General features: G+C 40.9%; 1 protein-coding gene across 2 annotated transcripts in view; it reads right to left on the reverse strand.

Moving 5' to 3' along the window:
• GLMN (glomulin, FKBP associated protein) overlaps positions 1–25,413 on the reverse strand; it is a gene marked incomplete at its 5' end in the record, with an annotated part of 1,643,959 nt that overhangs the window by 920,030 nt on the left and 698,516 nt on the right. For both annotated transcript variants that reach the window (XM_044085667.1, XM_044085669.1), the window contains 2 exon segments: positions 10,606–10,679; positions 10,773–10,814. In XM_044085667.1, the coding sequence (XP_043941602.1) occupies positions 10,606–10,679; positions 10,773–10,814 (116 nt within the window).

Raw genomic sequence — 25,413 nt, forward strand, 5'->3', positions numbered from 1 at the left:
TTGTTGTAGTGTTAACATTTTGAATTTTGGAACATCCAGGAAAGTGTTTAGGGCTTTGTCTTTTCTGGGTACTAAGAAAAGTCTGAGTAAAATCCTTGTCCCTGTTCTTCCTGTGGAACTTTTTGAATAGCTCCCATATCCATATATGCCGCAATCTGTTTTTGTGCCTCTGCCCATTGGTTTTGTGGCAGGTTTGGCATACCTTTTGGTTTTGGAAGCGTGTGGAAGTGGAACCTGTACCCCTGAGAAACAATATTCAGCACCCATTGGTCTTGGGTGATCATATGCCATTTTTTTGAGAAAAATGCTAGCTTTCCCCCTAGGGGTGCTGTCAACTGGTAAGTGCTTGCCATTTGCAGGGGGAAGTCATTGTGACTGTTTCCTATAAGGTTGTGATTTGTCTTCTCCTCCTTTGGGGGCTGAAGCACCCCATTGTTTAGGTCTGTAGGAGCCTTGGGGCTGAGATCTGCCTCTTGGACGTCTGTATCTGCCTCTTTGTGGCCTGTCTGACACTGGAAAGGACCAATTTTTTGAAGGCCAGTTTCTGCTAAATCTAGGTGGTTGAATCTGTAAGAAATCTTTCACCGTTTGCATTGACTTTGCTTTATCCTCCATTTTCTTTAACACCTCTTCTGCCTTAACACCAAACAAAGTATCATGCTGTAATGGAGCATCCAATAATTTTACTTTAACATGGTCAGGTAAACTTTGTTCTTTCAACCAAGCATGTCTTCGAATAACTGAGCCTGTAACTGCGGCTCTACAAGAAGCTTCTAATGAATCAAAACCACATTGCAGAGTATGCTTCCCCACTTGTTCAACTGCATGCAATAAATCCTGCATTTCTTTACTGTCAGGACTTTCTATATTTGTAACCATTTTCTGCTTTAACAATGACATGAGATACTGTTGATATTTAAGCATGTGAAACTGACAGTTTAAAGCTCTTACAGCTAAAGTAGCAGAAGTGTAAACTTTTTTCCCACATCTGTCCAGAGCTCTGGAATCCCTATCTGAGGGGACAGGATTTTTGGCAGTGGAAGCCTTAACCCCTTTAGTGCCCTGAGAAATTGTTTCTGGGTCTGGAGCGGGGTTTTTGTAAAGAAATTTATGAGAGTTAGGGACCCTGTAGTACCTGTCTGGCTTTACTGGTGCAGGGGGTAAAGAATCTGGAGACGGACTGGATTCAGAAAAAACATCATCTACAATATCAAGCACAGGGGGGATAGCCAGGGGCCTGTGCTGAGGCAATAAAAGGAAATCTCTGAGCCTTTTCTTGGATTCTGAGTAATCCTGGCTCTCCCAATGGAAATGCTCCCACATGGTGTGCAGGGTTTCCCCAAACGAATAATCCTCACGCGGTGAGGCTGAAGGAATGGACTCTTCAGCATCAGAGTTCTCATAGGGAGGGAGAGAATAGCCCTGATCAGAAGAAGAATCAGAGGAAATGGAAACCTGATCAGAGGAATCATAATCAGTGTCTTGCCTAGTCCTTTTGTCAGGAGGGGGATGGGAGCCCCTGATTAAAGAAATAAGGTCTTCGGCCATTTTAAGCATCTGTTTCTTTGGCATGGATGACTGTTCTGGAGAATGCTGCACTTGTTTCCTTGTCATTAATGGTGTTTTTAACTTTGCCTTTGCTGCTGTAGTAGCCTTAATTATAAGCTGTGAAGGTCTGAAAACACCCTCAAAAGCCGGTGCCTGCTCAGCGGCCCCGGACCCATCTGAGGGTATAGTTTCCGTAGGCCCAATACCTTGAGTTTCCACAGGCTTCAGTGTCTCCATGTGGTTGTTGGTTACGGCCTGTGGCTCTGAGGTAGCGGGTGTCAGGGGCTGCGAAAGCACCTCACTGAGAACCAGCGAACTGGCGACTGGCCTAGAAGAGGCTTTGTCGTTGTTTTGGACCTCAGATGCCTGTCTTTTTCTTTGTCTTTGCGGTTTTTATACATTCCGGTCGTCGGTTGTTCCGACGGCATTATATAATTAAATCTTCATCCAAAATAATGTAAAGCAAAATCAAACCGACATTTAACAGTGCGTTTATTGAGTCTAGCACAAAACCGACAACTAGTAACGTTGTGGTCAGGTCCTAGGCAAGGAATACAGTAAGAGTGAAAGTCCTTATGAGGTATTTGCTTCCCACAAGAAATACAATTATTAACTTTTACTGACATCGGTCTGGAGCAAGAAAAAGTTTCCCCTACGGGGTACTTAGCTTTATTGAAGACTTTGGTTCTGAAATTCAATTTTGAAAATCTCAGGAGTCGGCCGACCGGCACTTGTGAACTGCTTTTGCTTCGGGCACCGCGCAGCAAGAAAGACTGACGTCAGGGAAGAGGCGACAGCATCTGACGCCGGACCAAGACTTTGGAACTCGGGCCGACTGCGGGTCGCCTGCCAGCAGGATAACCCAAGTCTGCTCTTCAATTATTCCCTTAGAACTGTTCTACTTGCAATCTAAACAGCCTATACTCTATCTGAAAAGCTCAGCACTTGCTCCTAAAGCATTTTTATACAGGTAAACCACTCTTAAACAAAAGAAAATACTTAATTCACCTAAATTCTGTTGAGTACACATCTCCCTATAGGTCCTTTCTGACTCAGTTACACAGCAATCTTTTTCACTATTTCTAGCATGTCGAAGGGTCAGTTGCTGGCGTCCTCTCCTGTTCAGCTGGTGAATCTGGGAATCTTGAGGCAATGTTACAATTGCCTCATGTACACAGACAACCCTCTCCTCCTCCCAACAAATACAAATATATGCGAGAGATGCAACTATATAGCCAAACTGGAGGCTGAGCTCTCTCAATTCAGTACTGGCAAGACCAGTCAGGAGGAGAAGGTAACCACGCACACCACAAACCCAATCTCACATAGAACTATCACAACAACAAACCAAACACATAAACACACAAAAACATACTCGGAGGCGCTGATTAAAAATCTACCAAAACAACAGAGGCCTCCAAAGCAGACACCCAAGCAACCACCACCTCAAGACATAGCACATGCAACACATAGTTCACAAAGTCAGTGTGCTAAACAGTCACAGCCCTTAAGGCCAAACAACATGCCAGACACACTTGTAATAGGTGACTCCATAGTCAGACACACTGACGTCCCGCTCACCAGACTGAACAAGGAAAAGGTCACAGTAAGCTGCCTGTCGGGAGCTAGAATCCGCCACATAACACAAGCACTCAGGTCACTCCACAGCAAGTACAAATATGACTCAGTCATTGTACATGCCGGTGTGAACGACCTGAGACGTACCTCCCTGGACTACATGAAAAGAGACATAGAGGAGCTCTCTGATTATGTAGCCCAGGCCGGTATGACCCTGACCCTGAGCAGCATCTTACCCTCACCAAGAATGATGCCACAGTACAGAGACAAAATGATCAGTTTTAACAACTGGCTTAATTACTGGTGTCATTCTAAGGGGATCCAATATCTGTCTGCTTAGGATGACATGCTTGACAAGCCACGCTGCTTCGCAAGGGATGGCTTGCACCTGTCACCCCTGGGCTTCCGGATATTGGCCAAGGCTCTTGCCACCCCCATAGTGCCTTTTTTAGGCAAGGCTCAAATGACAAACCTACCTCCCTAGAAAACACAAGTAGAAAAAAACTAAGGGTAATGCTGCTCAATGCCAGAAGTCTAAACCTCAAGATGCACGCCCTCGAAACCCTCCTCAGTATGGAGAACATTGATGTCTGTGCAGTGACTGAAACCTAGTTCAAGGCTCCTGAGAGCACCCCAGCACTATGAGGTTTTACCTCATATCATGCTTTCCGGCCCCAAAACTTGGACCGAACCACAAAAGGAGGGGGAGTATCCATTTTCATCAAAGATACCCACACCTCCAGGTTAGTGGCAATGCACGAAGCATCAGAGACTATCCAGGTGCAACTAACCATAGGCAAAACTGCCTTACAGTTTGTAGCATGCTACAGACCACCAGACCACCCTCTCAAACTCAGGAACCCCACACAGCCTTCCTGAAGACATTGGAGAGTATGAATGTCTCTCCAAATACCATCATTTTGGGAGATTTCAACAACCCAAACATAGACTGGGAACATTACTCAAGCCCCAACACCCTAGCCCAAAGGTTCCTAGAATTCATAAACTCAAATGCAATGGAACAACTAGTCACCATTCCCACAAGAGGAGACAATATACTAGACCTGATCATCACAAACATGGGGACAAAATGCTCCACACCGGAAGTATATCCCTCTTTGGTAAGATCAGACCATAAATTAATCTCACTGGAAATCCACATCCCGCCCCCACCCCCTGCACAAAAGACCACAGTGAAGAACTTCTCAAAAGCAAACTTCACACTTCTTAAGACTGAAGTGGTATCCTTCAAGGCCCCTGGGCCAGTGGAAACCACAACCCACACTGCTAAATCCTTTGCAAATGCCTTCTATGGGCACCTTCAAGAATCCCAAATAAAACCAAGACCCATTCCCCCAAAGGCAGGTCTGGTGGACTCCAGCCATAAACAAACTTTACAACAGGAGGAGGAAGCTACTACATGACACAGCAAAATCCCTAAAAGGGAAGGCGTCTCTGATCAGTACTAGCAAAAAACTACGATCACTCATAAAATCATCCAAGGCCAACTTTGAGAGAAAAATTGCAAAAGACACAAAAGACAATCACAAGGCCTTCTTTAGCTATGTTAGAAACCTGGGTGGAAACTCCCAGATATGCTCAGAGTTAGTCCAAAATGACTCAAAATGCACTGAACCCACTGACATTGCCAACATTCTGGCAAACAGGTTCAGTGCAAATTTCTCCTCCCCCTCCCCCGCAAAAGGAGAAATAACTATCCCAGCAGAGTGTAGCCTCCCTAACATCTCAGATGCCCAGGTGAGAGCCGCCCTCTCTAAAGCTAAAAACACAGCATCAATGGGACCGGATGGTGTCCCGGGCTGTGTGCTACATGAACTCCAAGAGGAACTAAACCCACACATAAGGCTGCTGTTTAATCTTAGCCTTACTACAGGATACGTACCCAAAGAGTGGCGTACGGCAACAGTGGGTCCACTTCACAAAGGCGGTGCTTCTATGGACCCTGGAAATTACCCCCATAAGCTTGACGAGCCTGGTCTGCAAAGCTATGGAGAGGATCATTATGGAACTCATAAACAAAGACATTGGGGACCTACAGACATTGGATCCTACTCAATTTGGCTTTGTCAAGGGCAGATCCTGCCTTTTGAACTTGGTCGACTTTTTGAAACAGTCACTAAGGCCATTGATGAGGGTAAGGCAGTTCACACAGCCTACCTTGACCTTGCAAAAGCCTTTGACACAATACCCCACTCGGGCATCATAGACAAACTCACCAGCTTAAATGTAAACCCATATGTCACAAGATGGGTTGCAAACTGGCTCAAGGACAGAACCCAAAGGGTCAGAGTTGCTGGAGCTATGTCAGACTCTAAGCCAGTCACAAGCGGTGTCCCACAGGGCTCAGTCCTGGGACCCCTCTTGTTCGGCATTTATTTTTCCGAGGTACAGGCAAACATAGGAGGATTTTGGCTGACAAAGTTCGCAGATGACTGCAAACTGGGCGCCATAATTGATACTCCAGCGGACACAAACATCCTTCAGAGAGGCCTCATAGAAACGGATAATTGGTGCCAGAGCCATGGCCTTAAGCTGAACGCCAAAAAATGTATAGTCATACCCTTTGGGAAAAACAAGGTACCGACAAATTACCACATAGGCGGTAATCCATTAAGTACGGAAGAGGTAATCAGGGACCTCATTTGACACTCACATTGCCAAAGTGGTTAGGAAGACCTTCTATACTGCCCACCTTATCATGAAGGGTTTCACATCTAGATCAAGAGAGGTCATTGTGCCCCTGTACTCTTCTCTTATAAGGCCAATGATTGAGTACAATGCCCCATTTGGGATGTATCTCACCCGACACCTGCAGCAGTTGGAAAGACCCCAAAAGTCCCTCACCAAGAGGATAAAGGGTCTTAAACATATGTCATATGCTGCCTGAATGAAAAAACTCCAGCTCTATTCAGTCGCATACCGCCTACTCAGAGGTGATCTGTGCCTGACGTACAAGGCCATGTCCAATCCTGAATTAATGGACATGCTCCACCTCAGAAAATCCAAATCCATCAGAGCCACGAGAACAAGTGACTTAAACCTCAACACAGAAATAAATAGGACGTGCTGGAGGGACAGATTCATAACCCAGAGGCTCCCTGCACTCTGGAACAGAATCCCAGTCCATGTTAGGCAGAGCCCCTCACTGACTCTATTCAAGAGAAATCTCGACGAGTGGATGGGAGATCGTAGGTTTACCCCGGGGGTCATCTCTGTGTCACTACTAGACAGAGGCATAGTAAACTAAACCCTAAATGGGCGTAGTATTCTCATCCTAAGGGGTGGTGTAAGCCACATACACTCTGGCTAGGCTTATAAATGCCTTAGGGCAGATAGCCTAGTACGAACCTATGAACCTATAATGACTGCAACAGTGAAACACGATGAACATCCAGTGGTGTCTTGGCCAGAAAAATGCCAGAAGTAGAAGTTTTGGTTATTCCCTCTGGACTTTTAGCAGGAAACTTGGGAGCAGAGGTAAAGGTAGAGATGCATAGAAGAACTTTCCCATCCATGTGAAAGAAAAGGCATCTGTCCTCCAGGCTTGTGGTTTCAGATTCCTTTTGCAGAACAAAGGAAGCAGATGTGTGCAGAGGAGGCAAAGAAGTCTATCTGAGGGGTTCCCCATCTGAGAATGATAGCTTTGAACACCTCTGTATTCACTGACCATTCGTGAGGATCCTACAAGTCCCTGCTTAGAGAGTCTGCCATCACATTCTATTGTGAGGGGGAATGTATGTCGCTGAGAGAGAGAGAGACAGAGAGAGATTCATCTGAGAAGCTAGGTGCCAGACCTCCTGTGCTAGCCTACAGAGACGGTAGGATCTTGTGCCTCACCATTTGTTTATGTACCACATTACTGCGGTGTTGTCTGTGTGTACCAGAAGAGTGCCTGGTTTCCAAAGGTGTGAGAAAATCTGCAGGGTTTGAAGAAGTGCCCTCACTTCCTTTAAGTTGATTTGTTCTTTGAGTATATGGGCAGGCCACTCCCTTTGGACTCTGTGGTGTCCTATCCAACCCCACAACACCCTGTTCGAAGTATACGTAAATAAGAATTGATTGGGCCGGAGTGAATGGGAGACCTGGGTTGAGGGTATCCCGGTTGCTCCAACCAAAGGAGTTCCTTCTTGATAAAAGAAAGAAGGGGAATGTTGGTAACAAGAGTGTGAGATTGCTGTGACCACACCAATTTCAGATACTACTGTTCTCTCCTCATGTGTAATCTGGCCAGGGGCAACACAGGAATGGTGGCAGCCTTGAGTTCTAAGGCCCTCAGAGCTTCTCTGGCTGACCAATGATTTTCGTTGGAAAGCAGTAGCAATTCATTCATTAGTGAGGTGACATTCTCTTGAGGAATGGAGGCATGCATGGTAGACATGTCCGGATGACATCCCAGGAAGATGATTGTGAAGGGATGAGCTGGGAATTTTTGTAGTTGATGGTGAACTCCAGCACAGTCAAAAGTTGTACTCTGTAATGAAGGTGCTTTAGAAGAATGTGATTGGATAAAGCCTGGATTAGAAGGTCATCCAGGTATGGGAAAATTTGAATGCAGAGTATGGCAGAAAACCATAAATGGAGCCAGACACTTTGTTAACACCCTTGCAGCTGTAGAAGGTCCAAAGAGCAAAGCATTAAACTGAAAATGTGATGACCTAGTATAAAACCTGAGACATTTTCTGCAAGATGGACAAATGTGAATATGAAAATAACTATCTTTTAGGTCTAAGGATACCAATAAGACTTGAGGGAGTAGAAATGACAAAATAGTTTGCAGGGCAGCATTTTGAAGGAAGGCACTCTCAGAAAGGTGTTTAGCCTTGAAAGATCCAGGATGGGCCTCCAATGACCCTCTTTTCTGGGAAATAGGAAACGCCCTGAATAAAATCCCTTTCCTAAGTAGGTTGGGGAAACTACTTCTCTGGATCCCTGGGACAATAAGTCTTGCATGATGCGCTCTATGAGATGTATCTGGTCTAGAGGAAGGGAAAGAATTCCCCCCTGGAGCTAGACTGTTTTCCCAAGACATGGAGTAACCCTCCTTGATAATGCTTAGGACCTACTTGTCCAAGGTTATTGTTTCCCTTGAAGGAAAGGAAAGAGAAAGTCTTTTTGAGTGTGGAGTGGAGAGGTGTGGTTAGGTGAGAATGTGAGGAATAAATAGTCTACTGAACTGAGGCCTCCCAGAAAGGGTATCCCTTTGAGTTTTTACTTGAAATCTTTTCTTAGGAGTCTTCCTTTGCCTTGTGAGGATTCCTAGGATTTCTCTTGGCGAAGGAGGTGGATTTAGCTGGATAATTTCTGTGGTACCTGAGAACAGTAGACAGCAGCCTTTCACAGACTTGCCTTGGTCCTGCAAAGCCTTGAAGAGACAGTCAGCCTGTGATCCAAAAAGGAGGCTGCCATCCAAGGGAGAGTCCAAAATTTTAGATTTAAAATCTTAAGGGATAGGTTGGCCCCACAGCTAGCATAAAGCTTAATCACTGAACTTGTGGCAGCCGACCTGGAAGAGGCATCCACAGCATCATTGCTACATTTTATAATGTGCTTGGCTATTTGAGAAGCCTGAGGCACTAACGACTGCATGAGCTGTTTTGAGTCTGGAGTCTGTGGCTCTATGATGGTCTTGTTTAAGGACTGTAACACAAACAGCAAGTATTTGGTCATTTGAGTTAGATGGTTTATATCCCTAAAGGCTAGGGTGGAGGAAGTATACAGTTTTGTACCCCTCCTGTCCATTGCTCTACTGTCTTTGTCACTGAGGAGAACATTAGTGCCAGGTAGCAACTTGGAGGGTTTGTCCGAAGCCAGGGAAACTGTGGTTAGGTGTGCCATAGGATTTTTACAGAGATACTTGAGTTCCTGATGACCTTTATCAAACCTATCTAGACTTTTCAGCAGGGAGATGGAAATCTAATGCCGAAAAATTGGCCTGAAAGGCGTCCACGTAAGCCTCAGGCACAGGCAGAACTGGGCAAGGAGTTGGGGTGCCCATCTCCAATAAATTATAGTAACTCTTTTACACCTCAGACCCTTGTCTGGACTGCCATTCAAAATGTTTCATCATGCTCTATAAGGTTTTTCCAAAGGATGCCCCTTCCAGGGGGGATTTTGGGGAGAGTGAATCTCCCTCATCTGACTAAATCTACTCTGGGAGTGTAACTAGGGTGAATAATCAAGAGAAACATTCAAATCTCTATCCAGTTCCTCATCAGAGGAAAAGGAATCTAAGGTCTGTTTAAGTGGAGTGGATTGAGAAGTCACAGAGGAAGGAGGCTTTAGAGACATGATTGCCTTGAAAAGACCCTGAGAAAAATCAATCCATTCTTTTGTCATGGATACAGAAGGGGACATTGAGTGTTTTAAGTTTTTATTTTTATTTTTAGGGGTGATGTCCACCTGAATAAGCTTAGGAGGTTCTGAATCTGGACATATTTCTATCAAGGTTCCAGCAATCTTTTCCTGCATAAGGACCTCCCATACAATGATTTCCAGTTTGTTGGAGGACTTCATAGTCTGGAAGGTCTCAGAAGCCATACTGGCTTCCAGTATGGTCAAAGTAGAGGGCTTGTGAGAAGTTGATGGGTATACTGCTGGCTGAACCACCTCATTGGGAACATCTGATTCTAACATGACAGATGGTAGAAAATACCCTTCATCTCCTAATCGTTTTCTTATGCAGGAGGCCTACTTCCAGGCCTTCCAACACTGCAGATTGGGTCAAGTATTTTAGACATTGAGTCTCAAAAAATGTATTAAGTGTGGACAGCCTAGACCATAGGGTTTTCAGAATGAACGACTGGCAGATGCAATAGGATTTATAGTCATGATCAGGGCCTAGACAGAACAGGTACTTAGTGTGTAAGTTTTGCCACGGAATTTGTCTACTGCACCCACACTTAACCCTCCTAGGTGACATATAACAATTATTAGCATAACAGACAAGAAATTAGAAGGTTCTCCAACAGGCCACTTATCTGATCCAAAAAGCAAACCTATGGTACCTAGTGACCAAACAATTAAATTCTAGTAGGTGCAATGACCTGCATTCGGGTTCGCAGTGAGACAGTCTGAGGATCTCATATGTAGGTCCACTTTTATATTTTGATGCCTATGAGCTAAGGTCTTTGCCTGGATGTAGGACGTATGAAGGTAAAGCTTTGGTAGCCCGGCCACACATCAGCGAGCTACAACCCATCTGTTAAGAATACTGTAACAGCGACTAAATCAGGACATCCTCTGCTCACCTGAGTTGAAGAACCTTTGAGTTGCAATTCCCACACATTATTATTGACACAATACACGTGATCCTTATGATGATCATCATATGAACAGGCACTCAACCCTTTATCCCTCTGAGCCAGTGACATGATACAGCTAAAATTATCTTTCTTTCTTTTTACATTCAAAATGCATAGCTTAGTAGGAAAAGAATTATTTTGATTTTGTAATACATACCTAAATAATTTATATTTTCCTTCTATATCAAACTTGTCTATGTAAATCTGCAATATCTTCAAACTCCTTTTCCTCTGAAAGAAAGACAGATGCCTTGTAAAAAATAATGTTATTTTAGATTGCACAGTAAAATTATTTTATAAGCATAAACAGAGAGAAAAACAAACCAAATGTTCAGAAGGACAAAGTGTCATCACTTTCACCAAATCCTATAGAAAAAAGAAGAAATGGATACAATTAATTATATTAGTACAAAAGACATATTTGTCTCATATGAATGCACTGCAAAAATGACTATTAACAAGTGACTGCCATACTGTTAATTGATACTATAGCAAGCCACTTACATGTTTCCTTTGCCTACTTTATCCAATTTATGGTTTTGTGGGAGGAAGACATTATCCAGACAACCAACAGGGAGGCAAGAATCAACCAGGATGGATGTCTGTTTGTTACCACACACACACACACAACACACACACCAACCACAAAATCCTCAAGCCCACATTCACGTGCATATCTATGGACATTTTGTCATTCTAAGTGTAAGAAGAAAACTGGAGAACTTGGCAAAAACCCAAATAAACATAGAGAGACTATGCAAATTCCACAGAAAAAGGTATACCTCATCTAAAAAGCACAGTGACGAAGCAACGCTCAACTTCTGTGCCACCATTCCATCTAGTGATGATACAGTAAACTGCAATCTAAGTAAAACTTAGTACACATGTTGGCACAGAGCATTAGGGCTATGAGAAACTAATGTTAATAAGCTTTATCATGTATCCCCGGGTTTGAGTCACTCAGCCTTCATTTGCTTACTGTGTGACCCAAACAAGTCAATTAATCAAGCAGTGCCCCCACGTCAGCTTAAAAAGCTGTACTTGTTCACAGTGAGTATATCTGGTTAACAAATAAAAATATAAATCCAGTATACTAAGAAGTTAGGGATTGTCTAATGATTAAGGCATTTATCTTTCAGACACAAGGTATACAGGATTTGATGCTGACCTTGGATCACAGGTTATTGACTATGCATGTAATAATCTACAGATTGACTCTATAGTATTAACCTAAAGCCATATAAAATGAATAAGTACATAGTGGCTTGTTAGTTGCAGAATTTGGTCACATAATCGTGTATCCATTTCCCAAATCCATATGCTAATAAAGAAATAAACTTAAATTAGTAAAATAAAATTTTACTGCTTTTACTTCAATAAAATAATTTTAGAAAGACAGAGAAATTATAAAGTTCATCTCAGTTTTAAAATTATAATTGTTTCTCTACAAAGATCTCATCCACATGTATTATAAGCAGCAGACAGATCATCGATTTATCTTCCTTAGTCTGTTTTTTCCAGAAAAGGACCACTGACAAAATTGCCCATCTTTAACTTTACAGACTCCATAGAGCTTAGAAGACACAGCCTATGGACTAAACCAATACCTACCTAGATAGGGTACACCTCCTACCTCCAGGATGGCAAAGCAAGTAAGTTTTGTGATGAATTTATGGGAGCCCATCCAATCACTCTTTGCCTTTCATATGTAATGGAAGATTATTTCACAGATGGGAGCAGTGTTGAGTACTAAATATGTCCCCATACCTCCCTACCTCTTAGCACAAGAAATCTGGACAAAGCCTAAAATAATGGGGGGGGGTAAAGGCCCAAAAATAGGGACAGATTTAAAATATTGCTATTATAAACATAGGAAATTGTTAGAATAACAGTTATTTGTGTTGGCATGCATTTTTCTGAAGGATATGAAGTCTGAAACTCAAATGCCCATGACTATTTAGTGACTTCTATCCTCGGTGATTTGCCAGAAACCCCCAAACTTTATGAGGAACAGACCAAAAATATGTGGAAGAAATCTGGCCATTTTGCAAAAATCTAGACAGTTGAGAGCTATGTCTCTCCCTCCGGCAATTTGTACATATTTCTTGATGGAGAATAAACGCTTTATGTTGAGTGTTTGGGGAGGCATTTCTTCCATGAAGGTGGAGGAATTTAAAGAGGGTTGAGTTCTTAACAGCATGGAATATTAGTTATAAATCACCACTGCACGAGTATTTAAGACATAGAGGGAAAGAGAAAGACCTTTGAATCTGTGTTGGTAGTTATGGGTCTTTAGTGTGGTTATCTTTTTAGACTGTGTACTTAAACTTACCACAACAGTAGATGTTTGAATGATCACTGTTGCAGTAGCCATAGCTATACGAGATGTACAATACCACTGTCCAAAATGAGGTAGAAAACAACCACACACTGCCAGGTATCCCAAGTAGCTCTTATATTCAAGAAGACACAACATTCTCTCCAAAAAACTCTTATTTAATAAAGCACAGGATTCTCTTAGCGCTTCGGCATATAGCTTTTGCAGAGTAAAAAACTAGATACAAGCAAAAAGACACACTTTTATATACACATTAATTAATTAACATCAATTAAACATAATTAGATGATTAAATACCATTCTACCTAAATAAAAACCTTCCAACTACATCCTAAATTCAACCCCCCTTGGAATCAGGGTATCATATTTCAGAATAAACAGTTTCTTTATATAGCAACTTTTTCTTCACATTCTGATTATCATATAAACCACATTTTACCTGATCTAAAATAGTGGCAGTTAATCCATTTTCATCTCCTTGATGAAAATGATGGAAATGTCAAGCAATTGGGTTTTCCAGTATACCTTTTCTTATGTCTCTAAGATGTTCCTGTAAGCGGGTTTTAAAAGCCTGCTTACTTTCTCCCACATAAAATTTTCCACAAGGACACCTAATGGCATATACAATTCCCACTGACTCACAACTATAAATATGTTTTACCTCATACTGTATACAATTTACACATGCAAAATATGGTACTACATACTTGCAGTTACATTTGCCACATGGCCTTGTACCTCTGAATGGGGGATATAAGTTCAAAACATGTCTACTAATCAACACTTCTGGGATAACAAATTTCCCATGAATAATCATATCACCAATGCTTCTCCCCATTCTAAATGTAATACTTGGTGTTCTAGTTAACAAATTCTGAAAATCTTTATGTTTAGCCAAAAAAATCCCAGTAATATTTCACTACTTTTATCACTGTGCCACTAAAGGGACTATACGTAGTAACAAAATACATCTTATTGTCAAATCCCACTATATACACTCATTTTCCTTTCTTCATTGTTAATATTCACAGTCCCTATGGCACACTGTTTCTATGGGATATTTAAATTCAAAATGTCATTAACACTATCATTAAGTATATTCGTATCATATCCCCTTTTCAAAAACATAATTTTGGTATTTTCAGTCTCTTGAATGAATTCAGATTCCACATTACACAATCTCCTCATTCTAAGAAATTCTCCATATGGAAGTGCTGCAATATAGGAACATCTTAGAGACATAAGAAAAGGTAGTCTGGAAAGCCCACTTGCTTGACATTTCCATGATTTTCATCAAAGAGATGAAAGTGGATTAACTGCCACTATTTTAGATCAGGTAAAATGTGGTATATATGATAATCAGAGTGTGAAGAAAAAGTTGCTAAATAAAGAAACAGTTTTTATTCTGAAATATGATACCCTGACTCCAAGGGGGTTTGAATTTAGAACGTAGTTGGAAGGTTTTTATTTAGGTAGAATGGTATTTAATCATCTAATTATGTTTAATTGATGTTAATTAATTAATGTGTATATAAAATTGTATCTTTTTGCTTGTATCTAGTTTTTTAGATGTGCAGCAGGTAAGGGTGATAAAGGATAATGAGGGAAATGTACTCAAGCGAGGAGAGTGTGTTGAGCAGATGGAAAGAGTACTTTGAGGGGCTGATGAATGAAGAGAATGAGAGGGAGAGAAGGTTGGATGATGTGTGGATAGTGAATCATGAAGTGCAGTGGATTAGCAAGGAGGAAGTAAGGATAGCTATGAAGAGGATGAAGAATGGAAAGGCTATTGGTTCACATGACATACCTGTGGAAGCATGGAGGTGTTTAGGTGAAATGGCAGTGGAGTTTTTAACTTGATTGTTTAATGAAATCTTGGAAAGTGAGAGGATGCCTGAGGAATGGAGAAAAAGTGTTTTGGTACCGATTTTTAAGAATAAGGGTGATGTGCAGAGCTGTAGTAACTACAGACGGATTAAATTGATCAGTCACAGCATGAAGTTATGGGAAAGAGTAGTGGAAGCTAGGTTAAGAAGGGAGGTGATGATTAGTGATCAGCAGTATGGTTTCATGCCAGGAAAGAGCACTGCAGATGCGATGTTTGCTCTGAGAATGTTGATGGACAAGTACAGAGAAGGTCAGAAGGAGTTGCATTGTGTCTTTGTGGACTTAGAGAAAGCATATGACAGGGTGCCTAGAGAGGAGTTGTGGTATTGTATGAGGAAGTCAGGAGTGTCAGAGAAGTATGTAAGAGTGGTACAGGATATGTACGATGGTAGTGTGACAGCGGTGAGGTCTGCGGTGGAAGTGACGGATGCGTTTAAGGTGGAGGTGGGATTATATCAAGGATCAGCTCTGAGCCCTTTCTTATTTGCAATGGTGATGGACAGGCTGACAGACGAGATCAGACAGGAGTCCCTGTGGACTATGATGCGACAGCGGTGAGGTCTGCTGTGGGAGTGACGGATGTGTTTAAGGTGGAGGTGGAATTACATCAAGGATCAGCTCTGAGCCCTTTCTTATTTGCAATGGTGATGGACAGGTTGACAGACGAGACCAGACAGGAGTCCCCGTGGATTATGATGTTTGCAGATGACACTGTGATCTGTAGCGAGAGTAGGGAACAGGTGGAGGAGATCCTGGAGAGGAGGAGATATGCTCTAGAGAGAAGAGGAATGAAGGTCAGCAGGACTAAGACAGAATATGTGTGTGTGAATGAGAGGGAGGACAGAGGAATGGTGAGGATGCAGGGAGTAGAGGTGGTGAAGGTGGATGAGTTTAAATACTTGGGATCAACAGTTCAGAGTAATGGTGAGTGAGGAAGAGAGGTGAAGAAGAGAGTACAGGCAGGATGGAGTGGGTGGAGAAGAGTGTCAGGAGTGATTTGTTACAGACGAGTACCAGTAAGAGTGAAAGGGAAGGTCTACAAGAGGGTAGTGAGACCAGCTATGTTATATGGGTTGGAGACAGTGGCATTGACAAAAAAGCAGGAGTCAGAGCTTGACGTGGCAAAGTTGAAGATGTTAAGATTTGCACTGGGTGTGATGAGGATGGACAGGATTAGGAATAAGTACATTAGAGGGTCAGCCCAAGTTGGAAGGTTTGGAGACAAAGCCAGAGAGGCAAGATTACGTTGGTTTGGACATGTGCTGAGGAGGGATGCAGAGTATATTGGGAAAAAGATGCTAAGGATGAAGCTGCCAGGTAAAAGGAAAAGAGGAAGTCCTAAGATAAGGTTTATGGATGTGGTGAGAGAGGACATGCAGGTGGTTGGTGTGACAGAGCAAGATGCAGCGGACAGGAAGAAATGGAAACAGTTGATCTGCTGTGGCGACCCCTAATGGGAGCAGCTGAAAGAAGAAGAAGAAAGGCTACATGCCGAGGCACTAAGAGAATCCTGTTTTTTATTAAATAAGAGCTTTTGGGAGAGAATTTTGTGTCTTCTTGAATATAAGAGTTACTTGAGATACCTGGCAGTGTGTGGTTGTTTTCTACATGGGATGTACCCTGGATAGGATACAACAGCTACCCAGCTTTTTTAGCTTCAAGGTGTCTATATGACACAGTATCAAATGAACTAAATAGCGAATGCTATTTAGTCGATCTGATACTGTTGAAATGGCAAAATAGCAAAGTCACGGAACATCAAATTTTTTCTCAGGGAAAAAATTTGGTGGGCCGTCTTTGGGACTTTGCCATCTCCTCCACTATGGTGCGATCTCGGAGTTGGTATATTTAAGTGGAGGGGAGGCAAAGCCCCCCACTTAAATTTGTGTTTAAGTGTTTTTTTTTTTTTACGGAGCAACAATTTTTTTTTCCCAGGGAAAAAATTTGGTGTTCCGTTTGTTCGATATTTTGTTGTTTAGATATTATCGCTACGATGAAATAGCATTCGCTATTGTCATCGCACAATAATATAATATAGACGTGCTTCAAGAGCGTCTTCCACACACTCAAAACAGTTATTCAGACTGAGATGAGCTGAATAAAAAGTGTGGTTTGGGTGTTAAGTCTTTCAGAGCTTTCAAGCCAACAGACAGATGGAGGATAAAGTCCTGAAAAGGCCAATGCTATGAAAGTAAAAGTAGTTCTTCACCCTAGCAACAAAAACATACAAAAATAAGGGGGATACAGGGTGGTAGCAGCTACTGTGGGAGTGATCATTTGAGCACCTACAGTTATAAGTTTACTTATGCAACAGTACTGTGTTCATCATTATAATCATTGTCACACTTGCCTTAACTATATGGGTACATTACCATTGCTTAGACTGTGAGGAGGAAGGATAAGGGTCCAAAAACCTCTGGAAAATGGTCCTAGCAAAGTCTGTCATACACCTGGAGAAGGAATCTAATTTATAGTGCTTTGTAAAGGTATGCACAGAGGACCAAAATGTTGATTCTAGAATACTTCCGGAATTCACTGCTTTCCAAAAATGTACAGGTAAAGCCAAGGCCCTTGTAGAATGAGCCTTGACCCTGCCTGAAATTGTCTTGTTATGGTGGGTATAACAAAATGTAACAGAATGAGACAACCATTTTGAAATAGTTTGCTTTTACACAGGTTGTTCTTTTTTTCTTACTTTCATAAGAAACGAACAATTGATCAGAGTGCCTAAAAGTTTGTTTTGTCAAGACAGTACCTGTGTTTTCTGTGACATCCAAAATATGAAGTACCTGAGGACTTTCACTATGGCGTGATATGAGTGAGACATGTTCTACAACCCTCTGTCCTGCACTAAAAAAGTGAATCACTAAAATAACTCCTTTTGAAAACTGTTTCAGTAAACATAATAGAATTATAAGAATAAAAGTAACTGATGATAAAGGGAAAGAAAAATTAGAAATTAAAGATTCAAAATCCAGATCGATGCTGCTTGATTTTGACAGCAGCTACCAAAGTGACAGCATGTGACAACATCAATTCCACAATACAAAGAAACCAAAATAAATAACAGAGCTGAATGAAAAATTTGAAAGATTCTGCTTTGAAGTAGTGAAAATGAATGATATTCTACTGGATTTTATGAAAATAGAGACTTGAACATACTCAAAAAGTTGTATTCCTGCATTCTAATGAAACTGGCCTCGTAAAGAATGAAGTTGGTAAACATATGGTCTAGCTAGCAGAGGAAACTAGAAAATCAAGGAAGGGAAGGACATTTAAAATTCAGTAATTTAAAAGACTGGATAGAGTGCAGAGACTGTGAGGATTTTATGGCATCTCAGCTGTCCAATTCAAGTGATATACCCCTAAAGGAAACTGTAATAGTCTGGATAAATAGGGTCTACATGCATAAATTCCCCAAGACTGACTGTGGTTAAATTCCAGAATTATCAGCTTAAGGAGAGAATATTAAGTGAGTTAAGGAGAAAGGGGACAACACTATAGCTAGAGGGATAAAGGATCTTCAAGGACCAAAACACAAGGCAGAAGAAAAACAGATTTATCCCACTGTTTAAAGACTGCAAGAAGCTTAACCTCAGATTCAAACTGTTGTATCCTGCCACTCTCAAATTATTTTCCCCTACTGGAGTTAAACCATTTCAACAATGTAATTCAGTGCAGAAAGAACTAGGTAGATTCAAACATTGCACTGAGCTATCCATGCAGGCAAGTATACAGGGAAATGATGGCAATATAAGGACCTCAAAGAACAGGATAGAAAAGAAAAGATGGCCGACTATGACATTCTCACTGACTAGAAGAAAGACGCAAGAAGAACAAAAGGAAACAGGAATCCAAAGAGGATCCAAAAGTGTAGCACAACAGAATGGAGAAATGGTGCCAGTGGTAATGAAGAATGAGGGTGAAACTGGACTATACAGATACATTTCAATCTTAAGCTGACTGAATATTTTCTATTACTGTTTTAAGAACTTGATTTGCTAAAACAGCATAATTTGAACTTCTTGGGTAGTTTTTCTACAAACTGATTGCTTGCTGGATAATCTTTGAGGTAAGATATTTTTTATTATGATATACCAAGTCTAAGAAATAAACAGGTTTGAGTTTATGGGTAAATCTTGGTGGGACAGTACAATAGAAAGTAATGTGAGGAAAAGTGTAAATGAATGAAGATTTTTCACAGTGCACAACATACTGCTTAGCAATTTTAACACCTTTGCCCTTAAATAATGAAAGATGCAATGGAATAATACAAAACATGTAAAAGTAGTAAGGCTACTGGAGTCCTATGTGTTAATTTAATAAAAGCATGCAAAATAGTTATAACTTGGTTTAATTTAATTTCTAATACCATGGCGGTAATGGACCCCCCCATTCCTAAGTCAAGGTATGATTAGAGTTCATGAAATTGGTATTGTTTCAGTTTTTGATTTTAACTAAGAGTGTTCTTCTTAGCGCCCAGAATTGCCTACTTCTGCAATTCATACGGGGTTAAATGTACAGGCAGCATATTTAAGTAATACTGTAAATTCTTTTTTTATTAGATCCATTGCTCCTACTACTATAAGAATTGTCTCATAAAATACTTGATGATATACCAAGTCTGAGTAATAAGCAGGTTTTTTTCAATACACATCTTTATTAAACTATCATGTATGACAGAGAGAATCTTACATTTACAAAAATGAAAAACAAAACAATGACACCACTTTAGTTGCAAACATTATACATCACAGACACCACTGAAACAACTGTAGTTGCAAACATTATACATCACCTATTATCTATCCAGTCATTGTCAGTTAAGCACTATATGGCTCATTCAAATCCTGCCTCTTAAACCTTGTCCCTTTTCTGCATATATTGTTCCCACAGTTCCCATTTTTTCCTATGTAGTTTGCTCTGTCCCTTTTCTAAACACCCCAATTCCAGTTGTTTTATCTCTGTTACTACATTCATTACTTCTAGTAAAGTTGGTGTAGACTTTAATTTCCACTTCTAGTAATTCCTTTTTTTGGCAGCCATCATAACTAGAGTCAGCAAGGTCTACACAATTCCGATTCTGTATCATAGCTTAAAAAATAATCTCCCCAGTCAATCCAATCCACTCACCAAGCATCTCCAACACAGCATTTTGCAGGGAATCCCTAAAGTATGCCAAGCTCATTACACTCCAAAAAATATGTTCCCAGCCACCTCTTTCTTGCCCATCACACCTCCAACATTTGCTATTCATCTGAGGAAAATTTTTTTGGAGTCTACTTGGGGCATAAAAATACCTATGTAAACACTTCCAGGCAAAGATCCTAAATCTTCTAGACTTTGTTGAATATTTGGGAGATATACATATATCCCCCATTGTCTCTTTATGAATTGCTTATCTATTCTCTCTTCCCAATCCTTTCTAAGCTCCTCTGACTGATTCTTACAATTATCATGCAATATTTTATATGCTCTACTAATTATTCATTTTTTAATGGCATCTTCTGTTCTAGATTCCATTAAAAATTCTACCAGTACTGGTCTTTCATTTAGGGACCCCCCAATTTCTTTTTCTTTGCCTATACTTTGATAGCAATCCTTCATTGGGAAGGTAATCTCTAACCTACAGTCTAAATAAATTCTTGGCCTCTTCCCATTTTATTACCTTTCCTTTTCTAGTTATTTGCTCCCAATACCTTGGTTCTTTTGCCAGTTTTCTCCAATAAACTCAACCTCCTCTTGCCTGTTATCTGTATCCCTAACCGCAGTCATCTCTATTGGCAGAATCTCTTTTCTCCATTCTTGTGCTGGTTTAGTTCTTAGAATACTCCCTTCTATTTTATGAATGTAAAACTGTATGATTTTTGTTATTCTCCTTTAGAGTCTGCATCCAAAATTCCAATCTCTCCTTATTTATTGAGCTTTCCCCCTCTGTATCCTCATCATTCCTTTCCACTTTTAATTATAGTTTTCTGCTTGTGCTATGTATAAGAACCTGAACTGTGCTGCTCTAATATACCTCAAACTGAGTAATCCTAGTCCGCCTTGTTCTACTGGAAGAACCAGCTTATCCCACTTGACGCTTCCTATCTTCCCTTCCCAGACACAATTCTTCAACTCTTTTTTAAATGCTATCCACTGCTTCTCTTCTGGTTGATAAAAATATGCCTGACCTGTGTATAAGACTAAGGGGACTAAAATGTTTTAATTGCTTGTATCTTAGCATCCATATCCATATAACAAAGCTTCCAGTTTCTCAATTGTTGTATTATCTTCTGTTTAGTCTCTTCCCACATATCCTTAGCTGCCACAACAGTGCCATTTATAATCCATACTCCTAAATACTTCATTTTATTTTATCATGCCCCCATAAATATGGATATTTTTGGACCAATTTGTATGTGGGTACAAAATTTACCACTATTGCCTTTGTTTTAGCTTCATTCATTTTGTATCCCAAGAAGTTATGAAACCGTCTTAAAATGTTCCACAACACTGTAGTGTCCCTTTCTGGTTTTGTCATGTATAAAATATCATCTGCAAATAGAGCCAGCTTTTCCTGACTACCATACCAATTATATCCTTGAATTTCTGAGTCTCTTATTTTCTTTGCCAATGGTTCTAAATATAATGCAAACAACAAAGGGGAAAGCGGAAGTTATCAGAGAGGACCCCACCCACTTTAATTTGCGCCGCTGATCCCTCATATATACTCCTAATCAACTTTATAAACAAATGCTTCCATTGTCCTGCTCATGAAGTCCCAGTCTGCTCTGTCAAATGCTTTCTCTGCATCAAGACCCACCAATAACATTGGTGTTCTCTTACATTCTGCTTCCCTCTGAATCATCAATGTTCTGTTAATATTGTCAAATGTTTGCCTCCCCTTCACAAAACCACACTCTAATAAACTGGTTTAAGTTTATGGCTAAAGCTTGGTGGGACAGTATAAAAGAAAGTAATGGGACGAAAAGAGTAAATGAATGAAGATTTTCCCAGTGTAACAATACATCGGTTAGCAATTTTAACACCTATGCCCTTGCATAATAAAAGATGTAATGGAATACTACAAAGCATGCTGAAGTACTAAGAATACAGGAGTCCTATATGTTAGTGTAATAAAGGCATGCAAGATAGTTATAACTAGCGTAAATAATATTCTGTTGGAGGTGGGGGGATGAAGGTATGATTACTCATACCAAACAAATGCTGTGGCATACAAAAAACAAATGAACTACATGAGAATAACCTCTTAAGAGCTTGGAAATCATGACATATGACTTAAAGGAGTTAGAAGATGTTTTGCAAAATGGATTGGACAAGGGAGAGGAACATTCCTACCTTATGACTGCAGGACTTACTTAGAGCGCAAACTCTTAAACTTTATCATAGTACAGACAGAAACTGTATACATCTAAATATGTTTTCTACGCATATTATAAACGGTTATCAGCAGGTTTTTGTTTTAAATACAAAGAAATATGAACACTATAAGTTTGGTGAAACCACGTAAACAAAAAGATGTGCGACATAACATGAAAAATCAGAAGTCAGCAATGAAATCCTGAATGATGAAGAATGGAATAGTAACAATATAGGATTGTTAACATGACACTACAAAATATGATAAGGACGGTCAATAGTCTCACTGATAAGGCAGTGAGAATGTTATATTATATTAGAAGAGAAATAAGTGATATAGTAATGTTGAAAGAGACACATTTGAATAAGTCAGAGCATGAGGAATTTAGTGAAAAGAGTGGTGTAACACGACAGTTTACAAATGTCATTAAAAGGAGAAAAAGGAGAGTCAAACCTAACAAGGAAAGGAACACTCACAGATACTGAGAACAAAAACTGATGAAAAATTGTATTTATTTATTTATGTATTTATTTGACATTTGTTTACCAGGAGTGTCTGACTGAGCCAAAGCCCTTTATCAGTGGAGGCCCAGGGAGAAAAGCTCCACAAGAGTATTAAAGAAAGTACAGACAGGCAACAATCTAAGCAGTACATATAAATGATACAATAAAGTAAAATACACAGTACACGCTTGTTTGAACCAGTTGAGAAACTATTTACACTTTACAGCATGGGTACAGTGAAAGGATGCTGTGACCATGACATGTTGAGATTTGCTATGTAACAGACCAGTTGCTAGAACAGTGGATCAATTATTCACAAGTTACACAGTCAAAAACACGCTTAAAGCAGTCGAAGAACAGTTTACAATATACAGCATAGGTACAATGTGGGTTTGCAGCGATAGTAGTGTTTGAGATTCGCTAGGTTACATGTCAGTTGCTAAGGCAGTACATAAATAAGTTACAGATTATAAGAGACAGAAAAGGAAGGAAGATGGAAAGTAAGAGAGAGCAAGGGAGTTTTGAGAGGGGGAAGTGAGAGAAGTGAGAGCAGGATGAGAAAGTGAGAGGATGCCAGGAATCAAGCAGTACAGATGAGGTAGGGAACAGGGCAGTTGAAGAGGTAGTTATGAAATACTGGAGAAAAATGGACTATGTGGGCGTACTTAGGAGGGAATTTGGATTAGGTTTTTTGCAGTTTCAAGTCAAGGTATTTAGTTGGCATTCTTTAAAGCTGTTTTGAGTTCATGTGTGGTGGTTATTTTTCTGATGTCAAAGGGTAGCTTGTTCCATTTTTGGGCAGGAGAGCAGCTGTATAAATTTTGGCCAATTGGGCTTATATATTTCTAGATGTTGTTGGTTAGAGCTCCTGAGGGTGCTAGCCAGTATATAGAGAGAGACCAGAGAGGAGTTGCCAGGGCAGGTGGAGGGCTTGCAGAGGATGGAGTGAAAGATAGATAGCTGTGAGAGTTGTAGTTGATGGAAGAATTCTATCCAGTTTAAAGCAGTGAATGACAGTAGTGTGAGTTAGGGGACTAGTTATCAGCAAACCTGGCTACTTTGTTGCAGGTGATTTTGAGTTTGGCCCAAAGGAAGTTCTGTAGGTTAGGATTTGAGCCACGGTGGTACAGCAGTAGCATTGTTGCCTCACAGCAAGAGGTTCTCCTGTTCGATTCTTGGCTGGAGTGCCTCCTGTGTGGAGTCTGCATGTCCTCTCAGCGGTCGAGTGGCCTCTGGAAGACATGCGTGAATGGGCGTGCCTTCGCTGAAAGTTGGGCGTCGGGCTGGCAACTCAGCACCATAAAAACGACTGCCAATCATTAGTGGACCGGAGTTCCGCTGTGGCGACCCCTAACCGGGAAAAATCGAAAAGACAAAACAAAAAAGAGGAGACTAGGGAGAAGGTATGCATGAGTTAATGACACTTGGGAGTCTTTAGTAAGGAACTTTTTATTTCTGTACAGTAATCCAAGTTTTTGGTGGGTTTTCTTTATGCAATGGTGGACATGGAGGCCGAATCTGAGTTGGTCATCTATGATGGTCCCTAGGGGTTTAGTGTGGGGTTCTACGCTGATGATGATGTTACTGAGTGAAGTGATAGAGAAGGTAGGTTTGAGGTGGGAGAGAGATTTTGGGAGGAATAGCAGAAGTTTAGTCTTTTGGGGATTTAGAATAAGCTGGTTGTTAGTGAGCCTTTTTTCAATGGAGTTGAATGAGTTTCCGGTGAGGGTGTGCAAGTCAGAGAGGGTATCGGCAGTGGAGATGATAGTAGAGTCGTTGGCATATTGTATGAGAATAGAGTGAGGACAGGCTGTAGAGAGGTGAGTTTTGAAAATGTTAAATAGCAAAGGACCAAAGATAGATCCTTGTGGGACCCCCATCTGAATGGGTAGGAAGAGAGAGAGTGTGGAGAGCCATTTTACTGATTGTTGCTGGTTGGAGAGGTAGCTGGAAAACCAGGAGATGGTTGAGGGAGAGAGGCTGAGGTCAGACAGTTTGGAGAGGAGGATGAGTTGATAGACAGCATTAAAGGCTTTACAGAGAAGAGGCAGGAAACTAGTTTGTTGTTATCTCTAGCTAGGGAGATGGAGTAAGAAAAAGAGCTAAGGGCTGTTGAGGTACTGTGGTTAGGACAAAATCTGTGCTGGGTAGGGGTGAGGAGGTTTCCAAGGAGTACATATAGTCTAAGAGTTGTTTGTGTACACATTTTTCTAGCATTTTTGACACGAGGACAATATAGCTACATGGCAGCATTTACATAAATCACAGGCGTTGCCACCTTTGTGGATAAGTAGAGTAAAGAACTGTTTCCACAGAGAGGGGACTGTGGATTCAGATAAAAAAGTGGAGGTAGATTGTCCAAAGAACAAGAGCAAGGCTCAAGCTTATGGAGGAGGTATTTAATGTAGCTCACTGGTACAGGTTTAAGGGAAAAGGAGTTAAGTCTGAAGTGGAGGGGGGGTTGGTGAAGTTAGAGTTAGAAGTTGGGATTAGTTTACTGATAGTATTGATACAATAGGAGTTAAGTAAGGTGGCTGTTTCAAGGGAGATGTTGTTAGGACAGGGATTAGGAGTACCGGGGTTGCCTGGGTGGAGGATTTGATTGATAATGTTCCAGAAATTTTGGGGGTTATTGTGGTGTGTTGTATGTGGTTTTAGGTTAAAAAATTTTTCTTGTTAAAGTTGACTTGTTTTTTTGGAGAGGTTACAAAGTTCTCTGTAGATCTGGAGGTGAGTGGGGGATTTGGTCTTGGTCCAGAGTTTCCAGGCTTTGTCTCTTTTGTGCATGAGTGTTCATGTGGACTGGGATAGCCAGAGGGAGTAGAGGGATTTAACTCTTATTTTTCAGAGGGGGGCAAGTGAGTTGAGTGT

This window comes from Protopterus annectens, chromosome 10.part0 (assembly GCF_019279795.1).
Source record: "Protopterus annectens isolate FY-2018-M chromosome 10.part0, PAN1.0, whole genome shotgun sequence".
In the NCBI taxonomy this organism is placed as follows: domain Eukaryota; kingdom Metazoa; phylum Chordata; order Ceratodontiformes; family Protopteridae; genus Protopterus; species Protopterus annectens.